General features: G+C 47.9%; 1 protein-coding gene across 2 annotated transcripts in view; it reads right to left on the reverse strand.

Moving 5' to 3' along the window:
• The window catches only part of LOC135919399 (homeobox protein orthopedia-like), a 55,648-nt gene that overhangs the window by 22,449 nt on the left and 10,059 nt on the right, over positions 1–23,140 (reverse strand). Inside the window, exons 2-4 of one of the 2 annotated variants that reach the window (XM_065453203.2) lie at positions 13,702–13,904; positions 1,188–1,390; positions 126–371 (exon numbers count right to left, since the gene is read on the reverse strand). In XM_065453203.2, the coding sequence (XP_065309275.2) occupies positions 126–371; positions 1,188–1,390; positions 13,702–13,904 (652 nt within the window). Of the gene's footprint in view, positions 1–125; positions 372–1,187; positions 1,391–13,701; positions 13,908–23,140 lie in introns of both variants that reach the window. The other variant, XM_065453202.2, reaches the window with a different exon arrangement.

The raw sequence follows: 23,140 nt of genomic DNA on the forward strand, positions 1-23,140 counted from the left end.
GGGTAAATCTTTCAAAAGTTAAGCGTCACGTGTCGGGGGAAGATGAGCACTGCGCGGGCGCGCGGCCTCTGTCCTCCTCCCCCTCCTCCCTCTTCGCACTCACTTTGCCGAGTGTGGGCTTTTACCTGGACGCGCGACTCGGTCAGTCCGATCCTCATGGCTAGTTCCTCCCGCATGAATATGTCCGGGTAATGCGTCTTGGAGAAGGAGCGCTCCAGCTCCTGCAGTTGCGCCGGCGTGAACCGTGTCCGGTGGCGCTTCTGCTTGGCGGGCTTGTCACTCCCGCCTCCGTGCTGCGATCCACCGTGCGGCGGGTGCTGCTGCTGCGGCTGCGGAGGTGGCTGCTGGCCAGCCAGGGGCCCCGACGAGCTCTGCGAACGCGCGCAAGGCCGCCATGTTGTCCGGCGCTTTTGTGTCACTGAGTGCGTCACGTGCAAGTGTACGGAATCAGCTGCCGAAGTAGTCTCGAAGCTTTTACTCCATTACCGGTGCACTTGCAAAGCTGTTGCGTTTCGATAGCCCGAGAAATTGAGAGGGGGGCAGCACGCTTATAAATTTCCTGTGCTTTGGTGCATCAGGCGAGCTAGAGCAGCCATGCCAGAGTGTCACGCGCTATAAAGTGTCGTTGTCGAAGTGTGTTTAGAAGCACTGAATGAAAACTACAATTTTGAGTTTTGAAACGCCGCTATTTGCATCCGGAATTTTCAGCTGCGGCGGCACTGCCAAAAAAAAAAAAGAAAATGCTCGATCTAACGCAGGACATTCGTTGCTAGGCAACAACAGAACGACACTACTAAAAGTTACCTTATACCGCGACCCGCGACCTGCCACCGCGAAACTTTACCTGCGGGATGGCAAACTCGCGTGCGACAAAGTTCCTGCTCCGTGTGCCCACGTTGGCACCTCGCGGTTGCGCATCTGAGGAGCATTCCGCAGAACGCAATACGCTAAACCAATTCGGCCCTAATCAGACACGCTGCATGTTTTCTACAAGCGACGAGTGTGAGCAGTTAAGAGAGAGAGCGAGGGAGGGGGTAATCAGTAGTCGGCTCCGTGCAAAGCATTTAAAGTAAGAAAGCTCGTTGATCGCCTAACACCGCGGAACAAAGAAGCGCATAAGTGCAGCTTAATCCAAGGTGTCTGCACAATGAAGAAATCAGACGTGAGACGGCCCCTGCTTCGCTCACTGAGTGCTGCTGTGGCTGCTGGTGGTGCTGTGGCTGCTGGTGCAGGTGTCCCGACAGACCCATGGAGTGCGGGTTCGCCTGCACTGGAGCGACGGCCGATCCCAAGGGTCGAGTGGCGGCCTCCAGAACCTGCAGTGTGGCGTGGCCCTGCGTGGGCGGCTCCACCGCAGGCTTCAGGGTCTCCAGGTCGGCTGCCTTTACGGCTGCGCCAGACCAAACAAGTATAGCATAGTGTTTAAAAGACAGCGCTAAATATGTACACCGGACAATAAACCATGGTAAAAAGCCCGTGGCCTGTAAGATAGCTGTTGTTTACCAGATCCCTTTGTCATGCGGCCTTTCGTATACCTAGGGCGATAGCCTAATGTAAGGCTATCGGAGAACCAGAATTCTTTAGACAAGAAATCTACAAACCTGGCAAAGCACAGCTTCGAATGCGACTGTAAACTGTTCTTTGATGACACAAAAATACTGTTTGGGCACAATGATAGCATTACAAGAGGAGTGGTGGGAGCATTTCACATAATGAGAAAAGGTAGTGGGTGTGTTACTCGGCTTTCTGTAACCTTATCTTTGAAGGAAATTGGCTTGCTGAACAGGGGTGAACAACGGTGTTAATCTCATCCGCGACCACGAGGCAATGTGTTGGGAATGACAAGTGCTTTTATTCACGTCGAGCATGCGCGCACGCTTGAAGTAAGGCTTCAAAAAGCCACCGTGTTCTTTTTTTTTTTCAATAAATGCAGTTGTAAGTAAGCGCCGTGTGCGTCCCATCCTCTATCATATTGTCCGGTGTATGTTTTCAGCGCTGTTTTTTAAACATCATGAAAAACCGCCAACCCTCCCAATCTGCCGTTCTTCTTCGAACAAGTACGCTTTGTTGTGCCATTACCACAAGCCCGGATTCCGAATCTGCAAGATGCGGAATCTATCCTGCGAGCGCCATAATTCTCCCTTCACAAGACAAGATGCTGCGCCGTCGTGCGGGAGAAGCCTCGGCGAGCAGCGTGTTTGGACGTGTCCGCGTGTGCCAGACAGCCCGGCGCCGCACCTCCCTTGCCTGGACGTCACCGCGCGCGCGAACTTTGAACCGGGTGGCCAGCGCGGTCGCTGGTTGGACCCCCCGGACGACCGTCGTGTGCTGACTTTGTATTGGGCCGTTTGAGTGACAATGGTCCTCGGGGATTATAAAAGCAGCGACACGCCGCCTGAAAAACAGGATCCGCCGACCCCACCTGGAGAGAGGGTCGCTCCCGACTGGGGTGAGATGTGTCACGCGTTTTCGCCGGACGCCGTCGTGCGAGAACAGTCGCGTTTGTGTGAGCTCTCGGCCCCAGTGCCGATCCGTTTATGTCCTGTATGATAACCTGTATATAATGTATAAAGTCCCTTTTGTTATTCTCATCGACGCCAGGCTCGGAGTCTTCGCTACCAACGCTCTGTCACGAAACGGGTGACGAGCGCTACGAGACCACAAAGCCGTAATCGTGGTGCAGCGGTACAAGTTCGTAACACTGGCGGCACCGGTTGGATGTCGTAACACTGGTGGCACCGGTTGGAAGTTCGTAACACTGGATGGCAGCTACGGGATTGACCGGCATCAGCTACCTCGGCGCGGTGAGTGCCTGAAGTTTACCTCAAACACCAGACTTTCTCTGACACAGGTTATAGTAGCTCAGGGATTGACTTGGTGTTGCATTGTGTTTAACCTTGTGTGTTTCAAGCCTAGTAAGAGTGTTTTGAAAACCAGGGGATGCTGAGAGGGTAAACAGGGCAGTGTGTGAAATACTTGCATATGTCTTACTAGTAGTGTTATAGTAGCGTACGGCAGGTATATTCAAAAAGGGTAAACAGCAGGAGGACAGTGTGAACGATGGAGAAGTACAAGGTGAAGGAACTTCTCGAAATTTGTGAGGAGTTGGGCATTGAGTTGGGCTCAACCAAAAGAAAGAATGCGATCCTTGAGGTCATGAGGACTGGGGACGTAACGGCTGAGGAAGCCGCTGAGGCCTTGGCGGGTATCAATGAACGTGGGGAAAGGGAGGAGAAGGAACGTTGCGAGCGGGAAAGGAGAGAACAGCAACGTCGCGAGGAGGAAAAGGAGGAAAGGAGAGAACAGCAACGTCGCGAGGAGGAAAAGGAGGAAAGGAGAGAGATTCGTGAGCACGAGCTTAAAATGAAAGAGTTGGAGACCCGAAATAGCTCGCCAGCGCCTAGTCTCACTTCTAATGTTCCAAGAATACGCGATCAACTTCCACCCTTTGTCGTCGGAGAGGATATGGCCAAATACCTCGTGAAATTTGAGCACGTGTGTGAACGGAATAGCATTGAGCGATCCCTTTGGGCACAGAATCTGTTAGCCTTGCTTCCTGGGGAGGCATCAGACGTAATAACTTGCTTATCGAAAGAGGCGTTTGAGAGCTACAGTGATGTGAAGGAAGCGCTACTGCGGAAGTACAAATTGTCGCCCGAAGCTTTCCGGCAGAGGTTCCGGTATGCAAAAAAGGGTAAGGAGTCGAATGTTGACTTCGCGTTTCGTCTAAAAGCCGACCTGGTGGAATGGCTGAAGGGCGAAGAGGTTTACGACGACCGCGACAAAATTGTCGAATGCATCGCGTTGGAGCAGTTCTACCGTTGCATTGATGAGGATGTCCGGCTCTGGCTGCAAGATAGGCTAAAGGAGGTTAAGCTAAACAAGGCAGCAGAGTTAGCGGAAGAGTATTACACACGCCGCAGCTTGCACAGCAAGGCAGTGCGCATAGAAAAAGCAGATAGAAGAGATGGGTTTTACGGGAAGCCCGACGAACGGAAGGAAATCACGCGTCGCGAGTTTCGGGACGACGAATCCCTTACCAAAGAAACTGTAAGGGAAGGGCAGAATACATCTCAGAATGATGACGATGGTCCGAAACAGCGAAACGAAATGACGCGTTCTTTTGAAAAACGGAAACCGTTAACCTGCTACAATTGCAAAAAGCAAGGGCACATCGCTGCAAGCTGCCCAGAGAGAATTGCTTTTGCAACGATACAGGAAACTCACAAGAACATACGTCTATTGGAGCCCTATATGTGCAGGAAATTAAGGTAAACGGCAAGAAGTGCCGAGCACTGCGGGACTCTGCAGCAACTATGGACGTTGTTCACCCGTCTTTCGTCTCCTCGAGGGATTTTACGGGAGAGTGCGTTAGGATACGGCAAGTGGCCGAGAAGGAGAGTGTCTGTTTACCGATCGCAACGGTTATCATTGAAGGAGAATTTGGGAAACTTAACACCGAAGCCGCTGTGTCAGCCGCCCTCCCGGAGCAATTTTCCTACCTCTTCTCAAATAGCTCGGAGCAGCTGCTGAGGGATCAGGGCAAATCATTCTTTGCCGACGTGGCGTACATGGCCCCCACGCGATCCAAAGCGCGCCCGCTGTTGAGGGAACTTGACTTAGCGTCGGTGAGCGAAAGGCGGTGCGGCACACGGACTGATCAAGGTAACTTGAGTGGCGAGCAGTCACGGGAGAGGCAGAGCTCGGAGGCTGGCCTAGACGAACGGGTCCTGGAAGTGAGTGGGAGTGACGCGTACAGTGCTAGCCGCGATATAGACGCGACGCCGCAATTAGGCGACGCGGGCTCCACACTCGCTCCGGTTTCCGCCAGCCGGCAGGAGCAGGCTGCAGTTGAAAGAGAAAGTCTGATTCGCGAGCAACAGGAAGGCTGTTCATTAGCCGATCTGAGGAAGAGCGTCAAACGGGGAGTGAAAAAAAAGAGGGTTTCATTTGGCAAAGAATCTGGCTTATCGTACCGCGGCTACACGGATAAGCAGGGTCGCAAATATAAGCAGCTTCGGATTCCGCGAAAATATCGCCGGGAAAAATGAATGACCTCATTTGCTTCCTCAGTAGTATGTTTTCGGTCCAAAGCGATTTCAAGGGGACCATTCTATTTGTAATTATTATTGCTGATTAATAATTGTTTCTATTTTGTTGTGTTGTTGATTTGAAAACTGGTTGTTTGAGCCTGGTGTACTAGATCGTACACCTGCCTCTTGTTGCAGCGGGAGCAAAAAGAGGGATAGAAATTTAGTTAGGTTGATTTGGATTATGGCCTTGTCTGGTGTTTGACGGGAGACAGAGGGCACTTGTTCGTGTTGGGTGTTGCCTTTTGCCGGTCGGTTTTGCAAGCTGCAGAACGACCAAGCAGGACCAGTGGCGAGAAGCAAGGTCTTAGGAACGACCCGAGCGGAGCTGGTCAAGGTGCCTTGGCGACGACGTGGTGAGCAGAGCTCCTGTCCTGGCGAGTCGGACCTGGGCACGTGAAGTTACCTGGCGTCCCGACACTGGACGTGAACTTGGACGAGCCTGACGAACGTGCGCGCCTGGCATCCGAGCCACGTGGAGGCAGCTCGTCTTCCCGGCGCCTTATCTGAGGGCGGGGATGCTGTTGTGCCATTACCACAAGCCCGGATTCCGAATCTGCAAGATGCGGAATCTATCCTGCGAGCGCCATAATTCTCCCTTCACAAGACAAGATGCTGCGCCGTCGTGCGGGAGAAGCCTCGGCGAGCAGCGTGTTTGGACGTGTCCGCGTGTGCCAGACAGCCCGGCGCCGCACCTCCCTTGCCTGGAGGTCACCGCGCGCGCGAACTTTGAACCGGGTGGCCAGCGCGGTCGCTGGTTGGACCCCTCGGACGACCGTCGTGTGCTGACTTTGTATTGGGCCGTTTGAGTGACAATGGTCCTCGGGGATTATAAAAGCAGCGACACGCCGCCTGAAAAACAGGATCCGCCGACCCCGCCTGGAGAGAGGGTCGCTCCCGACTGGGGTGAGATGTGTCACGCGTTTTCGCCGGACGCCGTCGTGCGAGAACAGTCGCGTTTGTGTGAGCTCTCGGCCCCAGTGCCGATCCGTTTATGTCCTGTATGATAACCTGTATATAATGTATAAAGTCCCTTTTGTTATTCTCATCGACGCCAGGCTCGGAGTCTTCGCTACCAACGCTCTGTCACGAAACGGGTGACGAGCGCTACGAGACCACAAAGCCGTAATCGTGGTGCAGCGGTACAAGTTCGTAACACTGGCGGCACCGGTTGGATGTCGTAACACTGGTGGCACCGATTGGAAGTTCGTAACAGCTTGGAGCTGAGACTGCGCGAAAGCAGCTTTACTTGCACGCAAGCCACGTCATGACCACGCGCGCTTTGTCGACGAGCGCTTCGCTCGAGGTTTTCTGTTCTCTCTGCTTGCTAGCATTCAATAAGACTATATGCGCAAAAAACCTTTCTTAAGCAGTGCATTACATTTTGTATGCCTGTATTCAACCGTTCAACCCTTATAGAACACGTGTGCACTTCTATAAATAATATCAAGAGAAACGAGTTCTTGCGTGCCATTATGTGAGATTTTATTCGAGCAAAATCGAACTTGCTGGAACTTGGCGAAGGAAGGGAGAATGCTCAGAATGTCCCAACCATTTATTTATGTACTAATGTATGCTTGACTTCTGTGTTGCTCCAGCTTATGGTTTTGGTGGATATTGAAATGCCCGGCTTCCACGCCCACATTAAATGCGTATTCGTTGATTCGATAATGAGGGAGTGTTCGCTTTCCAGTCGTATTCAATTTTCCCTATCTGACCATCGTATAAGTTGGTTAACTCTATAAATAATGCGCTCTGCTTCGTTCACCTTGATTGATCACCGCATTCCGACAGAGGCAGAGCTCAAGAATGCCCGCGTACCAAGCTTTGGGGGAAGGTTTGTCTTGTTTTATCTCATCTCCAAATACTGCATGGCTCCTACTAGTACGGGGGATTGGCCATGCAGCATGCAGTTTCAAGTATGTTTATTAGAATTAAAACAAAATCTAAATTTGCATAGCAGAGCGTGGGTTAAAGGAATATAACTTAGAAATGAGAAAAATATACTGTTGAGAATGTTGAGATAAAGTAATTTAACTTAAAGAAGTGAAACGACTCGTTTCTTTCTCCGCCTCTGGGTGACACTGGCTACATCTCGTCGGTTGAAAAAAGAAAAAGTCATCACAAAATTTGTCCCACAGTGCGTGACAGATATATCACAATATACAGTCAGTCAGCATGAACGCAAAGTTATGTATATGAGTGCTCAGAAACACAGAGATAATAAAAATGTATCGGATGCATATGCAAACACAAGTATACTTCGAATTGTCCGAGAATACATGCAAGGACACAGTTTTGCAGATGAGTGCACGAAAATTAAGCACACATACATAACATACAACATACCTACTTGACAACATAACAAGCTTAGATGCGCAACACATATGTCTTGCGTTATATTGATCTACTATCTAGTTCACTGCAGAGCATATACGTCAAAGAACCTAAAATAGCCAGAACTTATGCGAAGCTCCATAATATAGCGCGTTGAAAGCAGGCAGAAAAAAAGCAGGCATGATCTGGAGAACGATTGTTTCTGTTTTACTGTGATATATTTGTGTCAACTAGAAGATAGAGCTTGAAACCGCTTCAATAAGTTCAGTTTTCAAGCACCAGCCTTCTCAAACAATAAGTAAGTATCAATCTACGAATGAAAAAAAAACAGCAACAATAATATACGTTTCAATAAGACATATTACCAGGTGACTCGAGCTAACCGACCAATGAAAATGAAAAGAAACCCCCCTAAATTTATGATTCATCGTTCACACACAGATTACTATGTTACCCTTTAGTGAGTGCGACGAGCGCTCCATGCTCTAGCTCCCTCCACACTTCGCGGCTTACCGGTCCTGTGCGCGTCAATCTTGAAGCTATACAATTTTATACGGTCGCAAGAAGTTATAATCGAACATAGGGCTCAGTGAGACATCAGGTTATATTGCTTTTTGTATGTATCGGGCTGTCGCGTTACGACGCTCTGCGTGTTCTGTATATCCAAAATCGACTCTATATGCTATTAGTGTGCTTTCTGGTGCTGAGGTAGTATTGAACACCATATTGCTCTCCCCTGTAACAGCCGCAACCTTTGCACACTCAAAACGTCTGTGTTTCTCTCACGCCCTGACGGCTTTACACCGTTTAGGTGGAACGAAATTAGCGCTTAAAATATTGTAAACACGGTGTCACATGTACCTTGTAGACCAACGCGGGTTCAAGGGCAGTAGCGATTTCTCGCGCGTCATCAATACCTCGCCAAATATCGAGTCGCCTACTTAAGCAGCCCCGGTGGTCGCTAGCCCGTCAAAAAAGGAAAGGAAAACATAAACGTGCTCCATGTGTTCAGCTGGAAGCGTTCGCTCTCGGCAATTGACACTAACTGTCTCAGATTCCAAGGCGTTCAACGAAAACCCCTCTGCCACTCTCACAGGCCCCGAAACAGTATTATGCTTCAGTCGATGCAGGGCGCCTGTCGGCGGCGAGACATAATGAGCTTTGCCCGGCACTTCTTTTTTTGCTGCGTCACTTTTTTTTTCTCAGGCGGGAGAAAACGTCGCCGAGAGAGGGGAAGGCGCCTTCCCGTGACCAATCATGTCCGGCGAGGGAGCCGTTGCTACGGCAACGTTGGCCCTGTCGCCCCGGCAACAAGCAGCGGGAGGGGGAAGATGGTGAGAAGGAAAAACTCTGACGTTTCCGACGTGGACTCCACCCACGAAACCGCCACGCGAAGCTTGGAGGGAGCAGCGGCAGCGCGGTGGATGCTTCTCTCTAACCGACAGCGTTTGGGCCCCTGAGCCTCGTGCAAGCAGTTATGCGGACTTAGTTGCACGTATGGCACCGTATAAAAAGCATATCACGAGAAGCCAACAAACACTGACACCAAGGACAACATAGGGAAAATTACTTGCGCTTAATAAATGAAATAAAGAAACGATAAATAAATGGAAATGAAAGTGGAAGAAAAGACAATGCGAAGGTTGTGGGATCGTTCCCCATCTGCGGCAAGTTGTTTTTTTTTTCATCCACTTTCATTTTCATTAATATATCATTTCTTTAATTAATTTATTAAGCACAAGTAATTTCCCCTATGTTGCCCTTGGTATCAGTGTTTGCTGGCTTCTCATGATATGACTAATAAAAATCGGGCTCCTCTGTTAACCGTCTTTCTTCTCGTTTATTACCGTATAAAAATGTGACAGAAATGGTTACTGCGACGCGAAAAGAAAACGCGGATTTGTTACTGCCACACGGGGAGGAGAAAACTGAGCTTCAACAAACTTTAAGGCCCAAACAATAAAACGTTCCTTTCCTTCGACGCTTCCTAACCTTACGTGAGGCCTCCTTACAGCGGAGGACCGATGGAGGAAGCAAGCATACTCTGAAAGCTCCCTTCACCCGTCCTCACGTAAGGAGCGGTTGCCGCCATGCCTGGGTTCGAGATTATCTCTTAAAAGCTTTAGGCGAACACCAGAACACCCCTATGCAATAAAAAAGGTTGTATCGTCACACAATCTTTAAGTTGATGAGCTAATATAGAGAAGTGTGGACGCTTTTTTTTAGTTTTGTTTACTAAACCTAAAGAAGTAGCGCATTACAGTGCGAAACTTGATGTGCTCCAGCAACGCTGGCACGCCGGCGTCGTGCAACGCCTAGCAACGCTTCCATGCCGCACGCGTGACTGAAACGAACGTGCCTGGCAAAACGTACCGTGCTCGCGCTTCTCCGAAGGTGGGCGACAGCACGCACGCGCAAGCAAACGTCACGTGGTTAAGCAGTGAGGCGAAGTGCTCGTTCAGGGCCAGGAGCGGCGTAAGGACGCATGAAGGTAGCTTGGCCCAAACAATAAAACGTTCCTTTTAGGGGTGTGCGAATATTGAAATTTTCGATTACGAATCGAATACGAATAAGGCGAAGAACTCTCTTCGAATATCGAATCGAATATCGAATACATGTGTAGTATTAAAAAATTGAAAGAGAGGTAACAATAGCTTTATTACCCTTTTAAAAATAACATTGCATTTTACAAGGTTGCTTCAAATTAAAGAGGTACTCAATTATAGATAATGGACTCAGGTAATGCCCTCAGTCAGGTAAAACGCTTGTTACAGATTGTCGTGAAGGAAAATTAACTGCTCAATATGGCCAGAAAGTAAACGCTCTCTATGCACTGTCACATTTCTACCGGTAGAAAAGACTCTTTCACTAGGAACTGAAGTGGCAGGGATCGCCAAGTACTTCCGGGCGAGTGCACTTAAAAGCGGGTACCTGAAGCGGCCAATGGACTGCCACCACTCACAAGGATTCATGCCCCTTTCCAGAAGAGGCTTTTGCGCGTAGTCTGTAACTTCCCTCTCAGGGGCAGATGCCAAATGTGTCTTCTCTTTGTTCATCACTAGATCGTCAAAAGCATTCCATACACTCGATGCCACCAGTGGACACGAAGTCGACGCTGGCACGGCGGTGTCCCCACGGTGTTCCACGACGGCTTCCTGGAGCTCCCTTGTCACAAGATTTTTCAGCCAGATCATCTGACCAGATGCCTGATGAACTGTGGCCATAAAGCGCGGATCAAGAAACATGCCTAGGCTGGCCACTTCATCAAATTTCCACTCCGCACAAAGAGCCTTGATACATTTTGAATCAATGTTAGCAAACCCTGAGTTGCCTTTGCAACCTTCAAGGCAATGGGGCATTCCAAAAATAATTGGAATTATAAAGCTTGGTGAAAAAGAAACCGAAACTGATCATGTCTCAAATGCCTGAAGCAGATAGACTGAAACAGAGCATACAGATAATGGCAACTCAGGGTTGCAAAGGCAACCCTGAGTTGCCTTTGAAACCTTCAAGGCAATGGGGCATTCCAAAATAATTGGAATTATAAAGCTTGGTGAAAAAGAAACCGAAACTGATCATGTCTCAAATGCCTGAAGCAGATAGACTGAAACAGAGCATACAGATAATGAGCGGATCATGCGAAGTTCTCAGTTAATAAACATGTTCTTAGGAGAATGCGGAGCAAGCATACAATTGGTTAATTGCTCAATTATTCGCAGTCTATCCGAATATTCGCCGTCTTCACCGTTATTCGGCCGTCCTCGGATATTCGTGAATTTCCGAACATGCATTTCTCGAATCGAATACGCTTCGAATATGGAAAATATTCGATTCGTATTCGAAATTCCGGATATTCGCACACCCCTAGTTCCTTTCCTTCGAGCGCTTCCTAACCTTACGTGAGGCCTCCTTACAGCGAAGGACCGATGGAGGAAGCAAGCGTACTCTGAAAGCTCCCTTCACCCGTCCTCACCTAAGGAGCGGTTGCCGCGTGCCTGGGTTCGAGATTATCTCTTCAAATCTTTCCGCGAACACCATTATTCTATTAAAAAATGTTGTATCGTCGCACAATCTTTAAATTGAATAGCTAATATAGAGAAGCGTGGACGCTTTCTCCTAGTTTCGTTTACTAAAGTTAAAAAAAAAGTTGCGCATTACAGTGCAAAACTTGATGTGCTCCAGCAACGCTGGCACGCCGGCGTCTTGCAACGCCTAGCAACGCCTAGCAATGCTTGCATGCCGCACGCGTGACTGAAACGAACATGCCTGGCAAGACGTACCGTGCTCGCGCTTCTCCGCAGGTGGGCGACAGTGCGCATGCGCAAGCGAATGCCACGTGGTTAAGCAGTGAGGTGAAGCGCTCGTTCAGGGCCAGGAGCGGCGTAAGGACGCATGAAGGTAGCTTTGGAGCTACCTTATGCTGAGGAAGCACCAAGGAAGCCTTCACCGAGGGCCCCTCAGTAAGGAAGCTTTCAGAGTGACATAAGGTAGCCTCACCCCAATGAAGGCTTCCTTAGTGAGGTAAGGAAGATTTCATTGTTTGGCTTCTTATGCTGAGGAAGTACCAAGGAAGCACCAAGGAAGCCTTCGCCGAGGGCGCCTCAGTAAGGAACCTTTCAGAGTGACATAAGGTAGCCTCACTGCAATGAAGGCTTCCTTACTGAGGTAAGGAAGATTTCATTGTCTGGCCCTAAGCGCCCTGGTTGCAGGAGAGGCTGGATCGACGGGATTGGTGAAACGAAGGAAGTTTGGCAAGTGCATGGGTATCGTTAACGTTGAAGCAATCAGTCGGGTTCGTCGTCGCGACGTTTTTCGCACTTTTGTTGTCAGCCCTTCTGCTTGAATTTTTACACCTGCGCTCCATTGAGTAGTATGCGGTCGGTATATGGAAATGAGAAGCGTTGCCCATTTTCCTTCAGATATCGAGAGTGTGAAAATAAAAAGAAAAGAGAAATGTACCACAGGAGCCTCTGGGAAGCTTCGATTAGTTAGGCGGCGTTAACTGAGAACAAGTGCAAAGTAAAAAAAAAAGAATTATAAATAAAAAGAAAACTTAGTTGCCGGCCTAAATATCAAATTTTGGCCGATACTCGGCATCGGAGAAGAAAAAGAAAAGGAAAGGAAGAACAGACTGGGAAAAGAAAGAAGAGGATAAGAAACGAAAAACGATGATGATAGGGAGGAAAATAGGGCTTGTATATCGAAGAAGAGCGGGCTCTCCCGAGACTTTTCGGATTCACGGCGCTTTCAAGCAAGAGCTTCGCCACATGGCCTTTCGCGTTCGGTGGTCACGTGAAGGTTCTGGCCAAGGGCCTCGGAGCAGAAAACTTTATTTTCTTCCATTTTTTTTTGCGCTCCTTGCAATTTGCCGTGGTCGCAGGTCTGCAGCGAGGCACCGTAAATAAACGCGTTGATTTTGCGTTTCTGACAATTGAGCGCTTATCGCCCCTTCGAGAACGGTGTGCCGCCGGCTTCGCTGCGAAGAACCGAAATGTAAGCGCCATCATATTCCGTGCAAATTGCTAGGCAGCGATACATTTACGTATATAGACCCCTTTCATGCTTGCAAACAGAGCTCCCAGAAGACTTCTGTTTAAGTGCTGCGGAACAACACAAGTTACAATAGCCTATACCAGTTTTGCTGCAGAGTTGGAGTGTTTGACAAGTGAATTGTCTTGCTAAGTGCAAAAAAAAAAAACGAAGCTCATACATAAGCTTGACGCACGGCGCCCCTTCTTTGTATCTGAAAACATCAGAAATATGTGCCTGCAGTACACTATATGCGTCAGAAAACTGCTTTTTTCTTGGCTAACTGGATTGTCGAAAATGGCTGACCGGAAGTTCTCTATAGGGTCATGAACGCCCTGCTGCCACATCGCGGATGCAAAGGGTGTATAGCTCATGGAGCATACGTATACCATAACTCTACCCAGCGCCATCGAAGAGTTTACGTTCCGCTTTACTCTATCTGCATAAAGGTTGCGTGCATGCACAGCATGTTTGCGCCCAGCGGCTCTGCTCAGCCCGTAAAGATATGCGCACGCGTCAGAGCCTGAGATGACTGTAAACCAAGATATAAAGCCTGTGCCGTTTCCAACGAGATCGATTGTGCAGCAACTTTGAAGAAAGCGCCAAGCTAATGCCATACGCTATACTGCTGTCATGACGTACAACACGTGCTGTTTGGGCAGCATGCAAAGAGGGTGGGCTCGCGAGTTCGTTGCGAAAGCCACGCGCACGAGAGACGCGTATATACACGTAATGGTTTGCACACCTTCGTGCGTCTGCTGCAGGCCGGCGTTGTAGGAGTAGGTCTTGAGCAGGTGCAGGCTGAGCTCGAGGGCCCGTTGCCGGCCCCCGTGGAGGTCGGCCATGGGACTGCGCATCTGCGGCGGGTCGGCTGCTACAGGGGCTGCGGCCGGCTGCTGCTGCTGCTGGTAATGATGAACCGCTCGCCTCACGTCCATCGGACGAGAGCTGCTGCGACAGTGGGGGTGTACGCACACGTCAGGGCAAGGGTATCACGAGCGCGGCCGAGAACGCGCGCATTGACGAATCACGATTGTATAATTGACAGTGGACTCGAAAGCACGCGGACACGAAAAATAACGACAGAGACGAACCATGTATGTAGAGCTGAAGGTATACTCTGGTCGTTAATTACGCCAGTCATTTTACAGTACGCGTGCGGCTTTAACTAAGACGTGGAACAATTAGCCCGCCCGTATATACGGTAACTCAAATGTAATGCATTGCTTTTTTTTAACGTTGACATGCTAATGATGATAGCGCCTGAGTAATCCGCCTTATTCTATGCTGCTGCGCCATCAGTGCAAGAAGTTGGGATGGTTCGAAACTTGACATCGGATACCACCAACGCTTTTAAGAAAGAGGAAGGGACAACGTTAACAATGCTGTTCTGTCGCCTCGCCGCTTTTTTAACGGTATGGAACACCACAAGGCTCATGAGGAGGTCGTGGGTATACGACTCCCACCAGCCCTAAATTGTATATTTCTTAATCTTTCGTTTCCTTCCCCTCCCACACCTTTTTTTTTTAAATGCGAAAACTTTAAGTGGTTCGTACCCCCGATGTCCTCGGAAAAAAAAAAAAAACGCGTCGTCCGGTCCACTGGTACAAAAAACTGTCATCATCAGCAGTGGCTCAAAACCTCCTACGCAAGCAAAAAAATGAAATGGCTCATCCCTCTCGTAATGCAGAGGATACAAGCACTCACCAATCTTCAGCGTACAGTTCGTACATTCATTGGAATCACGCATACAACGTACATAAACGCGGCGTCTAGACGAGTGATACAAAAAAAGCAAACCACGTGACCTCAATGGCACATACCCCCGTAAGTAATAACTCATACACCCGTAAGGCTGAGGCTACAAGCGTTCAGCAAAGTTAAACGAACAGTTCCTACATTCATTGAAATCATCCATACAACATACAGAACCGCATACGTTTCAATCCCCTGCTTAGAGGATGCAAGGTAAATTCGAAGAGAAACGTCGCTGGAGCGAGTCTGACCCCGCTATATACGAGCATGCGAAGCCGCAGCTAAGCGTCGAAAACGAAAGAAGCCGAACTGCGAACGTTCCAACACGGACAGAAAGAGACGACGACAGCACCAACGAGCTGAGGCAAACGCTATTCTGCGAAAGCAGCTACGCGACGATGCCAGGCGGCGCATTGTACTAAGTATTCAGCAGGCTTTTACCTTCACATGTTGCAGAAGTGTAACATGACGCTAAATTAAAAAAACATATTTATATTTAGAAGCATGGAAAGGTAGGCTACGTCAGAGCCGGCTATCCCAAAATCTGAAATTCGCCTGCCAAGAAAATTACAAAAAGGAAAACAAAGAAGAAATAATAACATTTCACAAAGCACGATACACACACGAACACAAGCGCGCAAAGGTTGTCTCTTCTACAGCCACCAGCACCAAAAGCACAGTCAAATACCTGTAGGATGATCGCCCATTACACAGGAGTGAAGAAGTCCAGACAAGTCTCTTCATATACACATTAAGGACAACACCGGCTGGAGATCAGCTCGTTAAAAAAAGAAGCACAATGCACAAGACCAAACAGTAGGTAATCACAGGCCGTCTATACGATTAGACTCCCCTAAAAAATCGCGAAGGGCACTTACAGCACGTCTCTGCTTATTAGGGTGTGAGCACGGTCCAAGATTTTCGCTCATTGTGAGAGCACGTTTTTCAATGGTGCTCAAGCGATCACGCAGGTGAAACCGATATCGGTCATATTGGGTGCATTCTATGATAATAGGCTCCACTGAGGCGTCGGAGCTATCACAGAAACTACAATGTGGGAACTTTCGTCTCTTGATGCGACAGAAGAAGTGAGGCGTGTAGGCTTCATCTAAGCGTAAATGATGTAGGAGTGTGTCGAACGTGCGGTCAATCTATTGGTTCGGTGAAAACCGCAGGAATGTGCAAACTCTGTGTGGAAGTGATGATTTTGCACTTTCGTATAGAACGTGTCTTCGCAAAGTTTGTGCCGCAGAGTGCAAAGAACATTCTTGGTGTCTGATACAGAGAACGTCACGGGTGTCAAACTATAGATACCCAATGTGTCTGCTGCAGTTGCTATCTGTCTGCCACGTCGTTTCCCAAAATTCGAAGTGGATCGGTAGCCACTGAAAACAGACCTCAATGACGAGCAAGATTAGCAATGGTCAATGTTTTCATACTTTTATATATTAAATATAGCGGCTTTGCGTATACCCAGAAACAAAACATTTTTGTATAAGCCTTTTGTGTTCTGTGGTACGCCTAGCCGATAGCGCCACCTAACTTCGGGTTCCGTCTTTGTTGCCAGCTAGAAACGAATTTCACACATTGCAGAAGGCAATCCGAACGTCACGTGTGCCGAGTGTTACGTGTGTCTGAGCGAAGCACGCAAGGTTAGCTGCATGATTACCAGTGTTAAACCTGCGTGGTTACAAGGGTTAATATGCGGCATTAATCGTTTTATGTATTATGATGTGTATTGTCTTCTCTATTATAACCCATTATTGTATGTATTCTGCTTTATAAACTTTTTTTTGCTTTATGTCTGTATATCTTTCTCCCGATAGTCATTTTATGAAATTTTTTTCATTATTATTTGCTCCCCCGATATGTTATGCCCAGCTGCGAGGTGTATAATAGATGGTGATGAGGTTGGTCGATCAACCTTCAGATTAATCGGCTGTAGCTTTAATCTCGATTATTATTATTATCAATTACCTTGTTTGATCTATTAAGATTAATCGATTAAAAACAGGCAAGCGTCGGCACCGACGTACCCGCTTAGCGTGCTCAATAGCAAGAAAGGGAACGGCAAACTAAGATGCGATGTTACGAACAATACGAGAGAGAGAGAGAGAGAGAGAGAAAAGCTGAGAGGTCGGCCTGAGCTACTGTGTTCTGGCCTGCTGCCCAGCGTCGAGATAAGGGGCTCGAAGAGGAACAATAAGAGAGGGAGAAGGCGAAGATGATGAAGACATGTATAGAAAAAGGCACGAATAAAGATAGTTCAAATTAGGCGAAAAAAGCAAGCACTTATTTACAGTCGTATAACCAGTTCCCCATCGCTCAAAAATGTCACAATGGCCCGGCCCGCCTAGTGTTTTGGCCGTGGACCTGAAGGCCCAAAAGAAGATTTCAGTAAAGTGGCCGGTTGTCGATGCGTGCCAGAGTTACTCCATTAATTGTCTTTCTCACAAGTACAGCGGGCACACACAAAGCACACGGTCTGTATAGTCTCCAGCACGGCCAGGCGGAGTTTTCACGGTGCGCGCTTTCCGCACGGCCACTACGAGGTCGATCAAGTCTCAGCCTGTAGCGTGCGTGGCTTCTTTGGCGATTAAGACGATGCCGGCGTGCGCGTCTCTCGGGAGTCGGAACTTCGATCGAGCCAGGGGAACACGTGGTCCAACCAATACCCTCACCGCAGCGGCACGCGTACGATCAAGCCTGCGTTAGTTTGATGTGTGCATGATGTTTGCGCACTCAATGAAGGTGTCGCTGATCCGGTATATCAAAGGTAACTGTACACTCCAATCGCACGGCTCAGTTTTTTTTTTTCTTGAAACTCCTTGCAAAAAAAGAAAAGGATCTGAGAGTCTGCGTTGCTCAGCTCGGACCTGCAGTATCAACTTTCGGCCGTCCAGCGAGCCGAGGAAGCCACCAAGGGCCAACAGCTATTGGCCGAAACCTAGGCGGGGTCCAGGCTAACCCCACCAAATCGCAGGGCGCTCAGTAAAGTTATTTAATGAATGGATGAAAAAGACATCTCATTATTTTTAGGTCAAGTATCTAAATTCCCAAATCCGATTATTCCTGCTAGTTCTTTTAAGTCGATGCCCTGTCCTAATGCAAAGATCGGGAGCGGTAATTTTTTGCAGGACGTCTACCACACCGACCTTATATAAATGACAGAAGTTTTGGAGAAGAGGCAACCGAAGAGCCGGCTATTCCAACATTGTTAACAATAACACCCCCCCCCCCCCCCCCTCACGACCAAAAAGAAGAAAGAAAGAAAAAGAAAAGACAACGATATAAAGAAAGGAGAAAGTGACACAATGTCAATAAATTAATTATCAGAAAATAAAAAGGAAGTGTATACACTATAGCAGTCCTGCCAAACAGTTCAAAAAGACGGTCTGAGGGAGAGTAAGATGACACAGAAAGCCATATTGAGGTTTAAGACAACATTAAGCGGTTTAGGACCCGAAGCTCGCATCAGAATTTTATTGCAAACGTGCTATAGTTACTCAAGCGCAAACTGATACTTTTCCTAAGAAGATAATGTACGACAGTTGGCCGAAGGTTTAGAGCCGGCGTTGTGGTTATGCCGCAACCACCAGACACTGCCAAACGCAGAATGGTCGGTAAAATACGTTGTTGATTTGGATGATAATGGTTCGTGGCCTATCTCCCGCAGTGGGTTTGTGCCATTATGCAAGGTATCATCATCATCTGATAAGCAGAAATGTCCTTAACGACGGAAATCATACAGGCTGGTCGCTAACGTTCGAGGCGTCGCCTGGAACAAAGTCAGATGCATGTTTACTTCGGCACGCCCTCGACTTGCCAATTTACTTCACTCAACAAGAAATGAACTGGGTCGCGTCGATGTGGGATGAAATTCCGGCCGATCTGATAACGCAAGCATTCCAAAAACACATCTCGATGACGTTGCATGTCTTCTCGCAGTCGAATGCATTTTTTTTCTTCGGCTTTACACTCAATCAATACATTTCTTTTTTTGACCTTCCAATTTTTGGGGGCCGGCATAAACCCAGACAAGCCCAGGCTCGAGCACGTATGTTTGTCAAGGAATGAATACTGAAGCAACGCGTTGATGCGTTCGCATAAATATGCACTACGCAAATGTTTCAGCGTACTTGAGTCAATGCTCTGCCTCCCTATATATGGCACCAGATTATTTGCAAGAATGACCCGGCCCCGACGTCGTGTGAGTGAGAGATTTACATTTGGATAACACTGAAAATTGGAGCAATTAATTTCCTTGCTCAAAGTATGATAACACGAGCTGATACGAAATACGTTGCGGCGATAAAGCACATTTCGCAAACGTGCCTAAACAGACCACATAAAGAAATATAAATAAAGGACAGCAACAACACCGCACGTTCTGGATATTCTGCCATTGAGCACTGGTCAATAAATTAAGCCAAATGGAACATTACGAAGTCAACGCACACAGACGCACACACGCACACACGTACGTATTGCTTGCAATGCTAAGTGTTCACACGGATACATAGATACAATGTCACTTTCTAAAAGCCGCAACGCTGCGCGGATTCGTAGTCGTTAAAAAACCCTCGACAAGACTCGCCGCTGCCACCGCACCCTGCTGGTGTCAACAAACTCCGTTTGCGGCGCTGCGGTCTGCCGTAGAGCGGCGACCTGCCGCGCACGTGTGGCTCCCGGTGTGCGTGGGTGGCTGAGCCCTGTCGGCGCCGAACGTCTTTCGAGGCGTCGGCGAAGAGTAATGTTGTCCTTTGCCGCCTTTCCGAAGATAATGAGCGGACGCGCCAAAATCCCCCTCAAGCAGTCGCCGTGCGGACATCAAAAAAAGCGCCGCTACTCTTCCGCTCAGCCTCGCTCCACAGTCACGCCTTCGGCAGAAGCCCGAGCCCCCTTTTCTCTGAGCTACTCGTGGTGGAGGCGATGCCACTCGCTTCTCGCGAGGAATGCAAGTTTTGTTGTTGTTGATGATGTCGGCGTAGAGTTCAACGAGTTCAGTGGAATGCTTTCTGGGCGAGGAGCGACCACCCCGAACCTCGATGCTATATGTCAGGCATCTCCTCGGAGACCCATTATATGTATTGGAGATTTCTCTTGGGCTAGTTGGTACGCAGTGTACTTAGAACGGATGCAGCGCAAAAATCTAACGGAACAAAAAAGAGAGACACAGACATTCTCGGTCTTCGCGCTGTTTCCGTTCCCGATGAAGTCGAAGCATGTGTCATGGGCCAACAGGTGCGCAGAAGACGGCGCCAACGTTTTCAATGAGCTGGCAGATTTCTTCACGTAGCCTCTGTAGACACATTACCGATATACACACAAGGCACTTTAAACACACACAATTAAGCGCTGTACATACAAAACGCGGATACAGTACACTGCAACTGCTGTGTACGGCAAAAACAAGCACTGGAGGGCAAGATGGAAGAAAAGCGATTAGAACTGTAAGTGATATGTTTAAATCTTGTTCCAAAATGTAAGGTCAGAAGAATGGGACACTTTAAGGGATACTGACTTCTGAATGAATTGACATGGATTAATTGGACCGAGTGAGGAATTAGTAAAACGAGGTAAACTGTCAAGGGGTCATTGTACTTGCTGGATTAATGTAAAAAATAACATACGAACAAGTGAACCTTTTCTTTTTCGTTGTAAGGAGTTCTTCACTTATTTCGCTTCGACAAAAGTAAAGCGGAGCTTGTCGTGGTATTTCTTCTATAGTTACTATCTCTTTACTATGATGTTCAATCAAAGAAAACATAAAATGAATACCCTAATCACACGTGCATCAAACGACAAGACTCGTTTCGCGCGTCGCCAACAGACACCACGGCATGAAAGAAACTAATTTACTCATATTGGTACAGGCTTTTGTCATAAACAGAATAGCCTACGCTACCCAATTCCCGCCACTAAAGAGTGATGAATGCACCAAAATTAACCCCATGATCAATAGAGCCTACAAGCAGGCGCTACACTTCTCCAATTACGACCGCAAACGAAAAGTTTGAGGCTCTAGGAATACACGATATTCTTAATGAGTGGTGGTGGTGGTGGTGGTGGTGAATTGTAGCAACAGGCGGGTTTAGCCTGGCGAACAAGGCCGGCAATTGCTCCGCCCGAGCGTCTGAGCTCATAGAAGCACAAATAATTGCCCAACTGAAGAGACTCGCTTTGCCAGACGGGGCAACACATTTTCCAATCACTCAGGATTACATACAACACCCAATTCGGACCAAAGCGGGACATTCCCACAGAGTTACCATAACTATTACCATTACCACAGATTTACCATTACTCCCACTATAACCTAAGAACACCCACCCTTTCCACAACAAAGAGCACAGGCCAGCGATCGGATAGTATCCTACAAGGAAATTCTCCCATTCTACTGCCTGGGCAGGGGGCATTACCACGCCGCTCACAAAAATTTAGATAAAGAGCGATCAGTAACCTGGCGCCTCATACAGACGCACACTTTCCCAAACCCAGTGACGTACAGTCACCTCTATCCCGGGCTATATACCGCAGATTGTAAATTATGCTCTGGTAGAGCCGATCTTCACATCATGCGAGCATGCCCTCTGGCAAGGACCAAAAAACGCACCAGCTCATTACCTCCCCTTCTCATCACCACCCCAAAGCAGTGGGATACTGCACTGCTCAGCTCAGACCCGGCTCTCTAACTACGGGTCGTCCAGATTGCCGAAGATGGCGCCAAAGTGCAAGGCCTGGTCGCCGCCTGAGGAAGAGGAGGGCGGTCCCTACCACACTCCTGCTGCCTAAATCCCGTCTCGGACAAAACAAAGTTTACTACTACTACTACTACTACTACTACTACTGCTACTACTACTACTACTACTACTACTACTACTATTACTACTACTACTACTAATAATAATAAAGAGGCTGCAAAATCCTGGTTGTCTTATGATTTCCTTCGTTTTTCATTCATCACTGGCATCATTGAGATGCCGATGACTAGGCAAGAAGGCTATACTTATGCTGAAGAAGCTCATTGTAGTGAATGAAAGCTTATGCTTATTATGCTTCTTCTTCTTCTTCTTATTATTATTATTATTGTTATTATTATTGTAAATATACTCAAACACAACGAAGAAAGAAAAGTGGGCTAGCAATTGTCTCTTAAAAGAGACACCATACCCACCCACTTGCAGAGGAGAGAAAAATAAAAATAGAAGGAGAAGAAGGCTATCAAGGAAGAAGAGAGAGAGAGAGAGAGAGAGAGAGAGAGAGAGAGAGATGGGAAGGAACATCCCATCACACACTTACACGCCCAGTACGAGCATTATAGACGAGAGTCTAGTCCCGTGGTTGGCGAAAATTCCAGCATATCCTTGAAATGCTCATAAATGCGTGGTCTGATCAGCATAAACTATCATCTGTGAGGTCAAGGTTGTGCGCTGACTCGGCCAGACCGTCAGCGACCTCGTTTCCTGATGAGATAACAATGTGTGAGGGTATAGCCACTGAAACATCTTTGTTCTTCCGTCAGATTTGATTTGGAATGGCCACCTCAGGTACATGTATACAGGAAGCAACCATTGCTAATACCCCTGTCAGCCGGACAACCGCGAACTACGTTCAGCTCCTTCGTCCTCACGTCAAAGGAGATGCGCTCCGTATCACACGGGCTCCCTTGCGTCAAGGAAGGTAAATGGAGATTTCGGCGAAGGGAGGCTCGGCAATGACCGTTACGGCTGGATGGAGTACTCTCGTTCCCAGATATATCTACAGCTGCGAAGAACACCACGCCAATAAAATTGTCGTAACTGGCTCATATACAAATTTTACCATTATTATTATTATTATTATTATTATATATTATTATTATTATTATTATTATTATTATTATTATTATTATTATTATTATTATTATTATTATTATTATTATTATTATTATTATTATTATTATTCCGCCTGGGTTTATACGCCACGTAAAGGGTGTATTTAATTTGTCTTTAAGGACATGGCGCCTGCACCCTCTACACCAATGCTTCGCACTGCCGCGTGGGGAAATGTCGTCCCGCCATTTCGTCGGCCAGCTTCGTCACTCCTCTGGAAGCAGTTAGGCCCACCTCGAACACACGCACGATTACTCAGTACAGAATCACAACTCGAAGGGCACCGGTCGAACAACGTGACGCATGCGCCCAACGCTGACCACGCTGACCACGCACGAAAGCAAGAGCGCAGCGCGGCCAGCATCGCTTTCAACTTCGATATGCTTAAAAAAAAAAAAAAACTCGCGGTAACATACAGCAAGCTTTCTCGCTGTGATTTTATTAGACTACATACTGCGTTAAAAAAAAGAAACTATCTTTAACGGCGACTGCATATGTGAGCAGTTGCACGCGAAAGTAAACGCAGCAGCGCCGTTTCTGCCCCATGTGGCGCTC

The sequence above is a fragment of the Dermacentor albipictus genome, chromosome 1, assembly GCF_038994185.2.
Source record: "Dermacentor albipictus isolate Rhodes 1998 colony chromosome 1, USDA_Dalb.pri_finalv2, whole genome shotgun sequence".
Classification (NCBI taxonomy): Eukaryota; Metazoa; Arthropoda; class Arachnida; order Ixodida; family Ixodidae; genus Dermacentor; species Dermacentor albipictus.